Raw genomic sequence first — 14,044 nt, 5'->3', positions numbered from 1 at the left:
AGAAGTTCCAAAAGTTTGTCTGCAAGTTTACAGTGCACTCCTCCCCAGCCTGCCACAGACACCAGCTCATCAGTTAGTATTGGAAAGTTTTCTGTCAAATTTTGCTGATACGTGCGGGCTGACTGCTTGGGTCTGCCCACATGCAGAGAGCTCCCTTAGTCACAGCAGACCCGAGGACAATTCATCTCCTGGGTCAGACAGCTGAAGAGTTCTGTCATAAGTTGGCTGAAAACCTGCCTTGGTCAGGTTTTGCTTTTTCCATGCTCTGTTGTTCTGGTTTCCACGTTGACTAAGAGTTGTGAATGCTGAATTTCTCCTTAGAGTTCAATCATGCTTCCTGGGTCTGGATTTTTGCACAAGCTCCCAACTGTCCTTTTGGCAAGGTCAGGCCAGGTTTTCCAAAAGGCTCAGTTTAAACAGGAAGCAGATGGCCAAATACCCTCCAGGCTTTGGAAATTAAATAAACTGGCTTTGGAGTCAGTGACCATTTTCAGATACAGTCTCCCATCCACTTAAGTCCATTGATTTAACAGGAGCAGAACACAAGGAAAATTAGTCTCTGCTAATACACTTTGTGACAGTTTGTCTAATGAATTTGTGATTTAGTAACAGGATCCATTATTGCTGCAAATGGCAGACTGGGCTCTTTGACAGCATAATTACAGATAAGAACAGGTTGTGAAGCTGCAGATAAAAGGGAGGGGGTCGTAGTAGTTCCAAGTGCAGATTGGTACAGCGGGTTATTAGTCTGTCAGCAGGACAGGAACAGAATTTTACCAGTGGTTCTCCATTCTTCAGTAAAAACCGGTGTCTGTTAGAATAGCCAGGTTTTTGGTACTACCAAACTTTGTGATCTAGTTCCCTTAACAGCTACAGGAAACACACAAACATAGCTGTGCACTCCTATGTTGTCACAGCTGTAGTCCCATAATTGGGAGTTCAGTTTTCAGGGAAAGGAAAGAGGCAGCAGTGGTTGCAAAACTAGAATTTAACCACAGGAATCAGTGCTCCCACCAGATCTCACAAGCTCAGCAGGGTTAGATCAGCACCTGGAAAAGGAGATGACCAAAGTGAAACTACATGATTAAGGACATTGCACATTACACCACAGCCTTTTCCATGACCACAGCAGACCAGGGAAGGCTTTGGAGAGCGTCCTCGTTGTTGGCATGGACAGTACAGTGTTGGTTAGCCTGGTAGCTAGAGGGCCAGGACAAACAGGAGGCTGTTAGTATCTGATACATTCATTGTAATTGGACCCTGACACAATCAAACACCAAATTCACTGGGCTTGTTACAGAATTCCTTCCGTCTGCTCAGATGCAAGACAGTCAGAGCTTCTTCTAAAAAGTTTGTACACAGCAACAGTAGAGGAAAGTGTTTCTAATGAGTCATGTCCAGAGAAAACAAAGAGCCTTTGACTTAAATCGTTTCACTCTTTCTTATCTACTTTACTGACAGGGAATGTTACAGTTTCACTACATCTGCCTCAGCTGCCAGCTGTTAATAAAAAGCTGATATTAACCAAATAAATATTCATTTATAACAAACTATGCAACAGTCAGCTAGTTACTGGACAAATGCATTTGGGGTCCATTTGAGTGAACAGGAGAGCTCAACAAAGCTAGAGGCTGTGGTGCCGCACGCCAGACTCACTGCTAGCGTCCTCCGAGCTCAGTGTGCGCACGCACGGAAGAGGTGGCCAGCTGCCCTCGGCAGGCTGCAGCCCACAGAGCGAAATAAATAACCCCAAGTAGAAATCAGCATATACCATTTTTATGAAGTTGTTCAGAAAAACATACTATATGCCCAAAACAGCCTGCAAGTGTCTTTTACTGCCCACAGTGACAGGCCCAAAAAGCAGAGGTGTTTTTGGTTTGGGTTTTTTGTTTTGTTTTTTTTTTTTGTTTGTTTGTTTGTTTGGGAGTTTTTTTGTGTGTGGTTTTTTTCCGGCCCCCACACCCCAGACAGTGGCTACTGAGCTGGAACATATCAGCATGGAAAACCAGGAATCAGGCTAAGTATCAGGAGATTTTCAGTCTCCATGTAGGCAAGCACTGAAGCACCAAAATATTTGTGGTTGCTTGTGCCTAATGAAAACCAGCATGCTTTAAGTAAAAGCTGCAGAGCCGCCTGGGAAAAAAAAAAAAAAACAAACAACAACAAAAAAAAAACCAACAAAAAAACCACCAAAATCCAATGAGGTCATTTATGTGTGAATTACTTCAATAAGTGAAGTGAGGCAGGGGAGTGCCCAGATCTGTTTTCACTGGACAAAAAAACCCCAATCTTTTGCTAGAGGAAAAAAAAAAAAAGTTACACTTATTTAGAGAAATGCATTTTTGAAAAGTATAGTAATTTCTGGCTTGTACCTAAACCTCAGTTTGCAGGAGGCAATAAGGGGACAGTAAGGACGATTCCTGTTGTTATTTTTACCTATGACCCACAAGTGGTCACCAACAGAATAAGACACTGGGCTAAAGGGACCTCTCAGTAGATGATTTTATGTTCATGGTCTTCTTCACAGGCTGCCATGGGATTTCAGAGTGGAAGCACCTAGGTTTCCAAATCTAGCTGTAAACTTCAGACTGAAATCAACTTAGAAACTATGAACTATACTGCCCTTTTCTTACTAAAATAATATTTCTGAAATGTACCGAGGAGATTTTAAGTAAGCCTGAAAATTCTTCAAATTGGATTTGTTATTGATGTAGATGGGGGCATGAAAGACACCTTTTCACTCACTTTTTGTATTCGTTATTAGTATTTGCAGGATGAACTAGTTATTTGCTGATCCCTAACAAATAAGCCCCTCAGCCCTGCCTTCTATGAAGAGCTATTTCCAAAGTCTTTAAGCACCTTAGGTTTAAATAATCTTACTGAAACATCTTTCTCATTGCTTCCAAGAATTAAAGAATTAGATCAAATGTGAAGAGTCAAATTTGATAAAATTGCGGGTGAGAATACAGGCACTGCTGAAATGATGAGTCCATAAAAGAAATAGGAAAATAGTTTTTTAATAGTTTTTAATAGTTTTTTATGCTTAAGATTTCTGTGCCATGTTTAATGTTCCAGCATTAACTGGAAATAGGTTCTTCTTCCTGTTTAGTAAAACACTTTCCACAAGTGGCTCATAACATGCCATATCTAGCTTTTTTTAATGGTCTCAAAATTTGCAATGTAATGGAGTTTAAGAAAAGCAGTCGTCCACATTTTACCGGATAGGCATTGCACATGAAGCACTGAATTCTCAACATGCATGATGTTCTTTACACTGATATAAGTGTTTTCAGGCATTCATGTACCAGGTAAATCAAACGCCTGGAAAACAATATTGGTTTCAGCAGCTCTGCATGCCTGGTGAGCTAAAAAGGAAAATAGATCATTCTAGAGAGACTAGCTGATAAGTGTTTTCTTGCTTACAAAGAGCACACGAGCATCCCAGTTGTGATCTGACGGAAGACCCAAGAGGCAATATAACAGTGATTAGATTCCCTGTTCCCTTCCTTGTATTTAACATATTCTAAAGTCAGTTCAGCATTAACAAAAGGGATCTGAGCAGCATTCCTGAAGCAGTTCTTTAAGTGAGAATTGGTTTCAAACTCCACAACAGCCCCTAGATTAAGAGACTGTCAACTCCCACCCGTCAATCATTATTTTTTCTGTGAAGCAGCTCGCACCTTCAGAGAAAGGGGTGCCCAACTTTCCCTGACCACCTCATGCTTCTGGGACCTTGTTGTGGCATCTGTGCATTGAAATCTCCGGCAGTCAGGTGTGGAGCACTTAACAATAATACCAAGTTACTCACTATGTTCTCCAGTTTGGCATGGCAGAGCTATGGCAAGCATGTGGTATGCAGGCAAATGCCTGGACAGTCAAAGGAGAATACTGCAACATGTCCCCACAAAAATTGCTTAGGATTTCTTAGATAGCCTGCAGTGAGCACAACGGTGGGATGCAAAAGGTTTGAGCAATTTTATGCACTTGCTGACACTGTTCTGCATAGAGGTTTGTGTTTATTAGGAATTCTAGGAAGATGTGACCTTGAGATGCTTTACTGCAAATGAGAAGGCAAGCTGTCCAAGCGTACTGTATTGTGACCATCTCAGTATTTTGTGCAAATTCATGATACTGCACTGCGTGTCTATGGGGAAGAAGGAAAGAAAATTCTTAATTCCCTTACTTGCAGAATAGGCGGAAACAGACAAAAACAGTTGCCAGAGGCCATACAGTCAACAGAAGAGGCCATTTTAGGACCCAGATAAGGACTTCTCTTCTACAGTATCCAAAATAAGTGTATTAAATAATTTGGCAGATATTTCAATATCAGCTATTTATTCGGGGCAGGAACTGCGTCACTTTGTGATTGCAAACTTCAGGCAAACAAAGGAATATGCAATAATCAAATCTTTAAGAGATTAGAACATTATACTTCAGAAATTAATCATTTCTATAACAATGGCAAATGAGGAAGAGGGGGAAGGTCATGAATAGCTCCCTGATAGACCAAAATCTTTTCCCACAAACAAGATGCTTGGCATTGTACAAAGACATACACAGAAAGATTTGTTTAATTTCTTACCCGCTAAATCTGTTCCCCCCACCCCATTGTGGGGAGCACAGAAAATTAACTTGCTTTATGAAAATCAAGTACAGCAAGCATGTAAAACACATTGTAAAACAAATTTAAAACAAAAAACACTTAGCAGTTCCATACATTGTGAATGTCTTATTGTAACAATACTTTTAATTAGCAATATAAAAATACTATTGAAACCGCTGTACAGAGCTGAATGGTGACAGTCAACACAACAGATTCCAATACATTTCCAAGAGAATCCCAGAGTGTGATTGCCAGCAGCTTCTTACCTGACAAGATAGCAAACTGCCTGTGGAGCTGCTCTATTATATCCACTGCAACCAGCGGCCGTATCTCCTGCTGCATGATTTCATCTGTGCAAGTGAAAACAGAAATCTTCAATGAGTTAATAAAGCCATTATGATAATTTCTCCATCCTTTAAGAACCCAGCAAAACAAAGATGACACTCAAAGGAAAAGAACCTGGCTTGACTGTTGGTTCAGATGTTATATGACTGTCACAGAGAAGTTTATGACACTTACAGAATCTCATCTTCTACTTACTTTATCTACCGCCTTCTGATTTCAGAGAGAGCTTTTCACAAACCAGCTCCAATAGATTTGCCAGAGCTTGTCATAGGACTGCTCCAGTTGACAGCCTGCTCCTTACTACTTCATGTTCCATATTAAGCCACTGCATTTGGCCTCCCACATAAAGCAGCTTTTCAGTCTTTGAAACAGTAAAGTCTATTTCAGATACAGCACCATGTTCCACCCTGAACTCCCTGGTCTCTGCTTGAGGACTTTGTGTAACCAACCAATCCAGAAGAATTTCCTTTGCTGATGCTTTTTTCCGCTACAAGCAAATACATAGTAAAAGGAGGAAATAAGAGACTGTGAGGCTTTCTTCTCAGGAAAACAAAGCCTGTTCTTTTGAAGTAAACACTGAAAAGTTAAAAAAATAACTTGGCAAGCAGCTGGGGAAAAGTCACCACAGTTTTTGTGTAATCTATTCAGTGATCAACAACTATAATCTCACATTGAGCTAACAGGGAGAAACTCTTCAGCAGGGCCTGCTGTGATAGGACAAGGGGTAATGGTTTTAAAATAGAGGGAGGTAGATTCAGACTGGATATTAGGAAAAATTTTTTTTACAGTGAGGGTGGTAGAACACTGGCACAGGTTGCCCAGAGAGGTGGTGGATGCCCCATCCCTGGAAACGTTCAAGGCCAGGTGGGATGGGGTTCTGAGCAACCTGATCTGGTTGGAGACGTCCCTGCTCCTTGCAGGGGGGTTGGACTGGATGGGCTTTAAAGGTCCCTTCCAACCCATGATTCTAATTTGATCTTTTTCTGTAACAGGTGCACCCAACTGTTCTCCCAACTCTTCACACCAGTCTAGATGAGCAATATTTACTGGGGAGCATCCGCCAGCAAAACTGGCAGGACCCAGGTTTACCTTACCATAGCACCCATTATAATTAGCCGCTGTACAGCTACAGAACAATCCCCAGTCCTGGCTTTGCACAGTTCACCTCTAATTGTCAGACAAGGCGGAAGGAAGGAAGCTGGGTCTAGACAGAGCACAGATTGGACAAAAGGCAGGTAGGTGCCCTATTTAAGCACCAAGATCTTCACTGATGTCAATACAATGCAGGCACTGAAATACTTTGGTGAACTTGATTTTAAACTGTCCACAGAGGGTGGTCAGAGGTCAGAAATTCGCTTTTTTCTCCTGTGTCCCAGTCTGCTGCCCAAAATACCATCTCTGTCTTGCTTTCAGACATTCACTCTGATCCTTTCCATAACTAGGGATCCTAGATTTTAAATTACACAATGTCACTTGGAAAGTTTTCTGCTCATTCCCTAACTTTTCAGGCTCATTTGACTTTCAAACACTTCACTAATGCCTTGAGACAAACTAAGAGAAAAGCATGTGTAACTGCCCTCTCCTAGACAGACAGTGACACACAATATGGAAAGAAGTCGCATAGATTTTGGCTAATGCACAAAACAAGGCAATCATTCCAAGCAGCTGAAAAAAATCTCACAGGGGCTGATTCTGCAAATCCTCCCTTTGCATTAAGAAGGGGAAAAGTCAAACTAGAATGAGTGATGTTTTCGATGTGGGACCTTCATTTCCATCTTGTTTATGCAGCTTGCTATCAGCTTCTCTGATTCTTGACATTGCAGGTGGCCAGGAGCAGACTAATGATCACAGCTAGAGAGCTTGGTTTCAGTGATGTTCATAGAACTTACTGTAATTTCAATCTACTTCTACGGTCATGTATTTACACTGTTCTACAGCGTTAGCAGAGCTAAGGCTTAGCTTTGGACACAGACTAGTTTGTTTTCACTCTGAGCAGAGATATACTGCTCCAAGGAACCAAGCTGGATGTCTGCAGAGCACTGAGCCACACAGCTGTAGCCCAAAAGCCCTGCCTGTCACTGTGGGAGCTATACTCACCTATTTGAATGTGTGATTCCTAGACATCAAATGTATGTTACACTACCTATCATCTGACTGGAGCCCAGGAGTTGTCCAAGATCTGAGTCTGACTGTGTCAGGTACAGGCACATACATAAACGATCAGTAAGACTCAAGATCTCCTGAACTGGTGGGGGCCATAGGTAGGGAAGAGAGCAATTTGTTTCAAAAAGCATAGTGGGACAATTTAGATCTGTGGCTTAATCTCTCAGTCAAAACCTGAATATGCAGTAGAGATCATAACACATGAGAAGGTAGATATAGGCTTTGTAGGAAAACTACCATATCCTCTCCCTACCTCAAGGCACCAGAACTGCAACAACGAAAACTGCATCCCAACACAGCTTCACAACAGCATCTTACACACTGACTCATGACTTAACGTCCAGAGATGACTCTGTCAAAACCAAGAGAGTTTGCCTTTGCTTGGGATGGCAAGAAGCCTTATAAAGCCCTGTTGCTCACGGCTGATTGACACAGCTTGTCCAAGTAAGATAAGGGATCCTGGTCATTCTGCCAGGTACAAATACATTCTGACACCAGCTCAGCGTTTGCTTTTCTCTCCAGACTTCACAGAGCAGAAATTAAGAGTAGGATCTGCCTCAACATCAGGGCAACTTAACCTTGTGCTCTGATGTGTTTCACTACTTCTCAGCAGCCACAATGCAGTGGTTGTCTGGACCACTCCATCATACCCTCTTTCCTCCAGCCTTGATAGCTACAGCAGAACGGCTAAAAGCAATGTGCATCCACCTGTGGAAGTGTCCTGTGCTACACAGGGTGCCACTGGTGGGTGATCTTCCAGCATATCACTGACATTGTTCTGAAATCTGCTTGGGAAAATAGACTCGCATCCTTTCTCTCACCATGACCCTCATGTCTATATTCCACAAGGCTTCTATAACAGGCCAAAGGGACCGAAGCCTGCACAAGGCCAGAACAGGGCTGGTCTCTTCCCCTCAAGAAGCATATGCTTTTCTCTGTTCTATATTTGTCCGGCAGGTGCTGAAAGAGTAATTCTCCAAGACTAGAAGAGCCATTAGGACTTTTTCATCAGCAGGGCACTCATTTGCAATTGATTTTTAAGGAGGACAAAAGCCTGCAAATTTCTAGACAGAGCAAGAGAAAGGCTGAAACAGATATGTCATTCTGAGTCTCTGTCTGTAGACACCCTAGACCTGAGATAACTCAGCGTCATGGTCTGTGAGAATCCACTGAAATGGACAGTAAAGTTATACTGAGTTTAACATTTTCAGCAAGCTATGTTCAGTTTCTCAAAGGAAAGCCCACAGCTAGGGAGAGAACTGATTTCCATTCTATGCCTTTACAAATGCAACTAGCAATCCTATTTGCTGGGCTTTGCTTTCAGTACAGCACATGGTCACTTAGAGACTGAAGGACTGAACAGCCTCCTGATCCCCCAGCAGGTATCCTACTGACCCCAGCCAACGCTACTCAAGGTGAATCAATATCATGCTGTAGCAGTAATCTCATCCCTCCTCCCACAGCTTTTTCTTGTCTATATATCAAACATCCATAAATCCTTAATCCTTAGACACTGGGATTCCCAGAGTCTGTTTTATCCCCTTCCGACAACATTTTTGTGCATAGGAAGAACTGGCACCGCATCACCTGGCCTGCACATCTGTCACAGACAAAGCAGGGAAGTCAGAGGACCCACAGAGTAGTTTATACCCTGTCCCCCTGTGTTGCTGTCTTAATCTGTGTTAATATTAGCAAAAATAGAGCAAAGATTTCTACAGTGGATAAGACAATCACAAGGAGGCTTGTCAGAAACAGAAAATGAACTAAAAAATGTGCCACCATCTCTGGCCTCTGAGGCTTGCTCATCCCTCCAGACTAACAAAGCTGTCAGTACAATAGCTTGCTTTTGATGTTTGTCAATATGAAGGCACCATTCACATCAACCAGTCTTGCACAAACCATAAATTCCTCCCTTCTCCCTTCATATAGCTGCTTTATTACCTTGTTTTAAAAATAGCTTAGTTTCTGATTTCTAAAGATCTGGTTTCTACCAAAAGAATTTAGTCATGTAAGAATAAGATGAAGTAATAGAAACAAGGAGTGCGGAGTGCCAGTTAGGTCTCATCAAATCCCCTGCCTGGACAAGACTCTCCAGGGAGCCACATGGGGTTTGCTGCAAAAGCCACACTCAGCATGAGACATCAGATGATGAGAAGTGGCATAAAATACATTTGGTGACTAGGAATCACATGTTCAAGAAAGCAAACACAGCTCACACACTGACATGCATGGGGAAAAAAAAAAAAAAAAAAAAAACAGTAGCAAAAGAAACGGAAATGAGACTGAGAAAGTCTGAGGAAACAAGGGAAGGTGCCTCATGAGCCCAAATGGCAAATCAGATCACGTGGCTACGAAATGCCAGTAGCTGTAGCCAACAGCACACAAAACAACATTTGCCCTCTTACATCTTCCTCTAAGACAGTGCTTAAAAGTAGTTACTCTCCAATACTGATGAATCTGTAACACCATAACAGCAGAGAGCTTGCAATAGAAGTCCTGGTCCTTGGAAACATGGGATTACCTGGGGCTGCTAAAGGAAGTTTTTAATCTTTGACTAAAAGAAAAGCTTGAAAAAAATTCTTAAAAGCAACCAAAAGACACAGGTCTGGGTTTGTTTTAAAGTCAAGACATGTCGCCTAGCATTAGTGAGCATTAATCCATTTACATCTTCCACTAACTTCATCCCAGTAGACTCTGCAGCCTTCCTGGCCCATGCACTGCAAGCCACGAGCCGGCAGGAAGCGGTGGTCAGGCTCTTGGGCTGAAGCAACATCCCATCTCCTGGTGGGACAGATACCACAGCTGAGAAAACCCTGCTGTAGGCTGACGTGAGCTGATACTGAGTTAACAGCTGCAGCTTCATAGACTACTTCAGAAAAAAAAAAATTACTGATGATAGCAATATTTTCATTCACTACACAGGGACCCAAAGGCAAGGGGAAGGTTTTAGGTTTTAGCTGCAGGAGCTTGACAACAACTGTCTTGCTTCATTGCACCTTGCTAATATCTGCATAAGAGATTGGACAAGCCCTGGTCACTTCAGAGCAGTCCTGTGTTCTGACAAAAAAAAAAGTAATAAAAGTCTGTGCAGCCATGCCACTAAAGATCATATCAAAACATACACCAGCCAGGTGGCTGGAACATGGATATCTTGGCAACCTTAACTCTGGCATTTCCTACCTTCTGTGTGATTATTCTTGTGGTCTTAACTGTTGGGGTTTTTGTTTTTTTTTTTTGGTTTTGTTTTGGTTTTTTGGGCTTTGTATTTTTTTTTTTTTAATTAAAGAGGCAGTTACACTTAGCTTCTCAAATTTAACAAAGAGAAAAGCTTAATTGATCCAACAGTATTATGTGAAACAATGCCTATCCCCTGCATAGGCGACCAAAGTTGATCTTTATACATACCATGCCATTCTTCATTTCTTGAGCTAACTGAATTTGCCAGGACAATTAAAATGTGAATAAGAATGTGATACTAGGGGAAAAAATGAAACAAGTCCATTTACCTACTCTTGGTTCTCCTCTTAAACTGCTATAAATTCAATTCCTGTTCAATTTTTTACATGCAAGACCAGTTTCACTGCAGAAGAATTAGACCTTAAGAGTTTTGCTTCCCAAGCTTTTCTACCAAGGGGAAGAAAAAGAAAAGCAATTACTACAGCCATCTGTCTGACACAGCTTCTCCTCCATCCCAGATCTCTAGGGAGGCTGGCTGCAACTGTGCTATCTACTACTTTCAGGAGAAAGTCATTCAGTTACGCCTCGTAATTCCTCACTTAAAATTGAGACATGCTTGGGCTTCCCCATCCACTTGCCCATTATATTTCTCACCACAGCTGTACGTATCCCTGCAGCAGGTCTGGAGCACTGCCCACGGGGCCATGCCAACAACAGCTGATTAAAAGCTACAGTGACTACGACGCTGTTCCCTCCTCTCATCTCTGAGCAGAGAGAAACTAGCTTACATGCTAATGGCAACTAATGGTTTCCAACACCATTGGAAAGATGACCTGCTGGAGTGAAAGATTGGACCGTGCCGAGCAGATGGACACAGCAGTGCCTATTGCTCCGTGAAAGACACCCAAAGGCAACCAGCCATAACAGGACACTGGGGCTTCTTTGTTTTTAGGTGACTGAATGCTACAACTGCCTGGCCTTCTGTTGACTAGAGGAGGGGGTTGCTTCAATCCCCCATCTGAAGTCACTAATCTTGGAATAATGGGTTACAAATTTCCAGAGCAAATTTCATCTCTTCTAACGTCAACCTAATATGTAATTCACAGGGAAGGAAGACAGTTGAGAGCAAAATAAAACTTTTGCTAAAAATCATAGAATGCGTTGACCTACTTCTGCTTGGTGCAAGCTCAGTCAAAAATGAACCCCACAGCATTCAAATCAAAATTGTGGATTTAGGGAAAAAACAGATTGCTGACGTAGTGGAAGGGAGTCAGACAGGGTTAAGCATAAAGCCAGAGATTCCATTTTAAGGACACCTCATGTTATGTCTTTTTATTCTTCTTAAAAAGTACCAAAAGGCAACACACAAATCCAGAGTTTGAAAGCTGCAAAGTACCTACAGTTCAAATGTTCTCCCAAGCCCTGTGTCTGCTGGCCGTGAAAAACAACAGTGCACAGTCAGAGTCTAGCAGAGCTAAGGTAGGTTTCAAGAGTTAAACGCACTATGGAGACAAATTTCCATATCTCCACTGATAAGGTTTAAGCTGGCTAAAGGATTTGAAAGTGTTCTGTCCCACCAGAACTTCCAGCGCAAACCCTTAAGCAAAACATTTCCCTTCCTGAAGGTCAAAAAGCTATTACACCAGAGAAAGAAGCTCTTGGTTTGCGTTTCGTCTTTTAAAACTCTATTTATTTCTCTTCCTCACCATTTGTGCCTTTTGCTTACTTTTTGAAAATATTTGTTTATTCTTTCAGCCCAGAGAAACAGCAAGATCAGTTACTGATACAAGCTGGCTGTGCTACAGATTGTTTGCTTTAAGAGGAACTAAAAATTCAGCTATAAACAGAAAGGAAATCCCATCCTTTCTCTTATTCTACTGCACATTCCCACCACCTCTTTTTTTTTTTTGCTAACTCACGTTGAGTCAACTGATAACTAAGCCAGGAAAAACATGACTGTAAATCAAGTGAAGCAATCTTTCTTAGTGGATTCTTTCTTATCTGGGTTCGTTCTCTGCAGAGGAGGTTGAAGGGTGCAGCGCCAGCACAGCGCAGGACTGGAAATGGCAAGGCCAGGACTACCTCCTCCAGCAGAGAATCACACTTAGATCAGCTCAGAGCAAAAGCCAAAAAGCAGCATAGATAGGTGACTGGCGTCATCTTTTCTGTCAGATCATTTGCTGACCAAGCACAACTGTAAAACCTATAAAGTGTATTTGTTTAAATGCAATTCCTATTCTCATTAAAACCAGTTTCCTACCAAAGTTTGTTAACTAACTTCCAAAGACAGAAGATTCTTCTAGAATATTTAAGTAACTCTTGTTCACATTTGAAGGTATCCCTTAAAGGTTCCTTTTTTTAACAGTAACAGCAAACTCAACTTTGTGTACACTGCTGTAGTAGAAATCTGGACAAGCAAGGTTAAGAGCGAGACTCCAACTGTCTTGAGTGATGCACTGCCATTACGCTCTGATCCCTTGAGAAGGGGACAGATCTACGCCACGGCACGGTTGGAATTGCCTTGCAAGTTTTCTTAAGCTGTCTCCATGAAAGAGGGAAAGGTTAGCAATGCACACCTTTGTCTGAAGACCTCAAAAACCTGTGACCCTCAATGGCTACCTAGGCAGAAGCTGAAGTGGTGCCCGTTGTGATCCTCTCTTGCACAGTAGATCTGCTCTGAAGTTTTCTGCTTTCACAGTCAGTATTTCCAAAGCATTCTGTTCAGCCTGATGAAAGATGTACAGCTTTACCTGAGCTTTGCTCTGCAGGCACGTTAAACATTTCTTCTAATTTTAAGTGTTTCAGCAAAGATTGCTCAAATGACTTTGGATCACTGCATTTTTCAGTTAATCTCATGGACTAAGTTTGATCTTCACTTTTAACATAAAATTACAGGAGTGGAGAGGTCACAGATTGAAAAGAATTTTAGTGGTTATGTTTTGCCATGCTCCAGGAGTGGTTATGGACGCAGTTAAACAAGTTGCTTGCACAGGCAGACATAGTACACGTTAGAAGTCTACTGTGGTTGACTTGGAAGAAGGTGGAAGCTGTTTATATCAGCAAACTGAAATTATGTCCTCCTGGAAATGCCCTCACTTTCAGTTTCTTCAGTAGGTATGTTGGGCCATTGTGGTAACTAGAAAATCTTACCACCCTAAAAATGCAAACCCATTAACACACACCTGTGCTTGAAGTTTACTAAATGAGAGATTCAAGAGAGGCTCAAAGCAGTCATTAGCAGCAAACTCCGAAGGAGACATTTGAATGTTGTCCAAGTAAGAAGGTAAGGACTATGGAAGCATCAAGGAGGCAAAGACACTGGGGAGAATTAGAATCCCCAGTCAACATTGCCACTACATAAAAGGGAAATGTCGAGCTTACCCTCAAGATCACACCAGTCATTAAGAAAGACTTTTCCAGGACCTGCTTGCAGGTCTTTGTGACTTTCAAGTCACAAAGAGTCTAGCTTCTTTACACTGGAAACACAAGTGAACCACCGTTATTTTCGATCCAGACCTGAACTTCCCCCAGGCTTTAGATCCAGGCTCTCAGGAGGCTGCTAATTCAGCAAACCCCTCAGGCACGTGCGTAAGGCGAAGTTAAGCCCATGTGCAGCTGCGCTGAAACTAGAGGAAATGTACATCTGCTTGGAGCCCTGTTTTGTTAAACATTTACATACGTATAATCTAAAATGATAGCAGACAGCCAGGAAGTTCAGATACAGAATTAAAATCCAAGCCCAGGGAACCTCAAGTC

At 42.1% G+C, this 14,044-nt stretch overlaps 1 protein-coding gene and 1 long non-coding RNA gene across 2 annotated transcripts in view; one reads left to right on the top strand and one right to left on the bottom strand.

The window, feature by feature from the left end:
- Positions 1–14,044, bottom strand: part of MCF2L2 (MCF.2 cell line derived transforming sequence-like 2) — a 145,110-nt gene that overhangs the window by 119,740 nt on the left and 11,326 nt on the right. The window contains exon 2 of the mRNA XM_086754196.1: positions 4,870–4,953. Within this exon, the coding sequence (XP_086610322.1) occupies positions 4,870–4,953 (84 nt within the window). The remainder of the gene's footprint in view (positions 1–4,869; positions 4,954–14,044) is intronic.
- Positions 1–14,044, top strand: part of LOC147599723 (uncharacterized) — a 344,381-nt gene that overhangs the window by 321,751 nt on the left and 8,586 nt on the right. The gene's annotated exons all lie outside the window — the stretch shown is intronic.

This window comes from Chlamydotis macqueenii, chromosome 9 (assembly GCF_036417535.1).
Source record: "Chlamydotis macqueenii isolate bChlMac1 chromosome 9, bChlMac1.mat, whole genome shotgun sequence".
NCBI classification, from domain to species: domain Eukaryota; kingdom Metazoa; phylum Chordata; class Aves; order Otidiformes; family Otididae; genus Chlamydotis; species Chlamydotis macqueenii.
The sequence above is the reverse complement of the archived record's forward strand: the minus strand, read 5'-3'. Positions and strand labels throughout refer to the sequence as shown.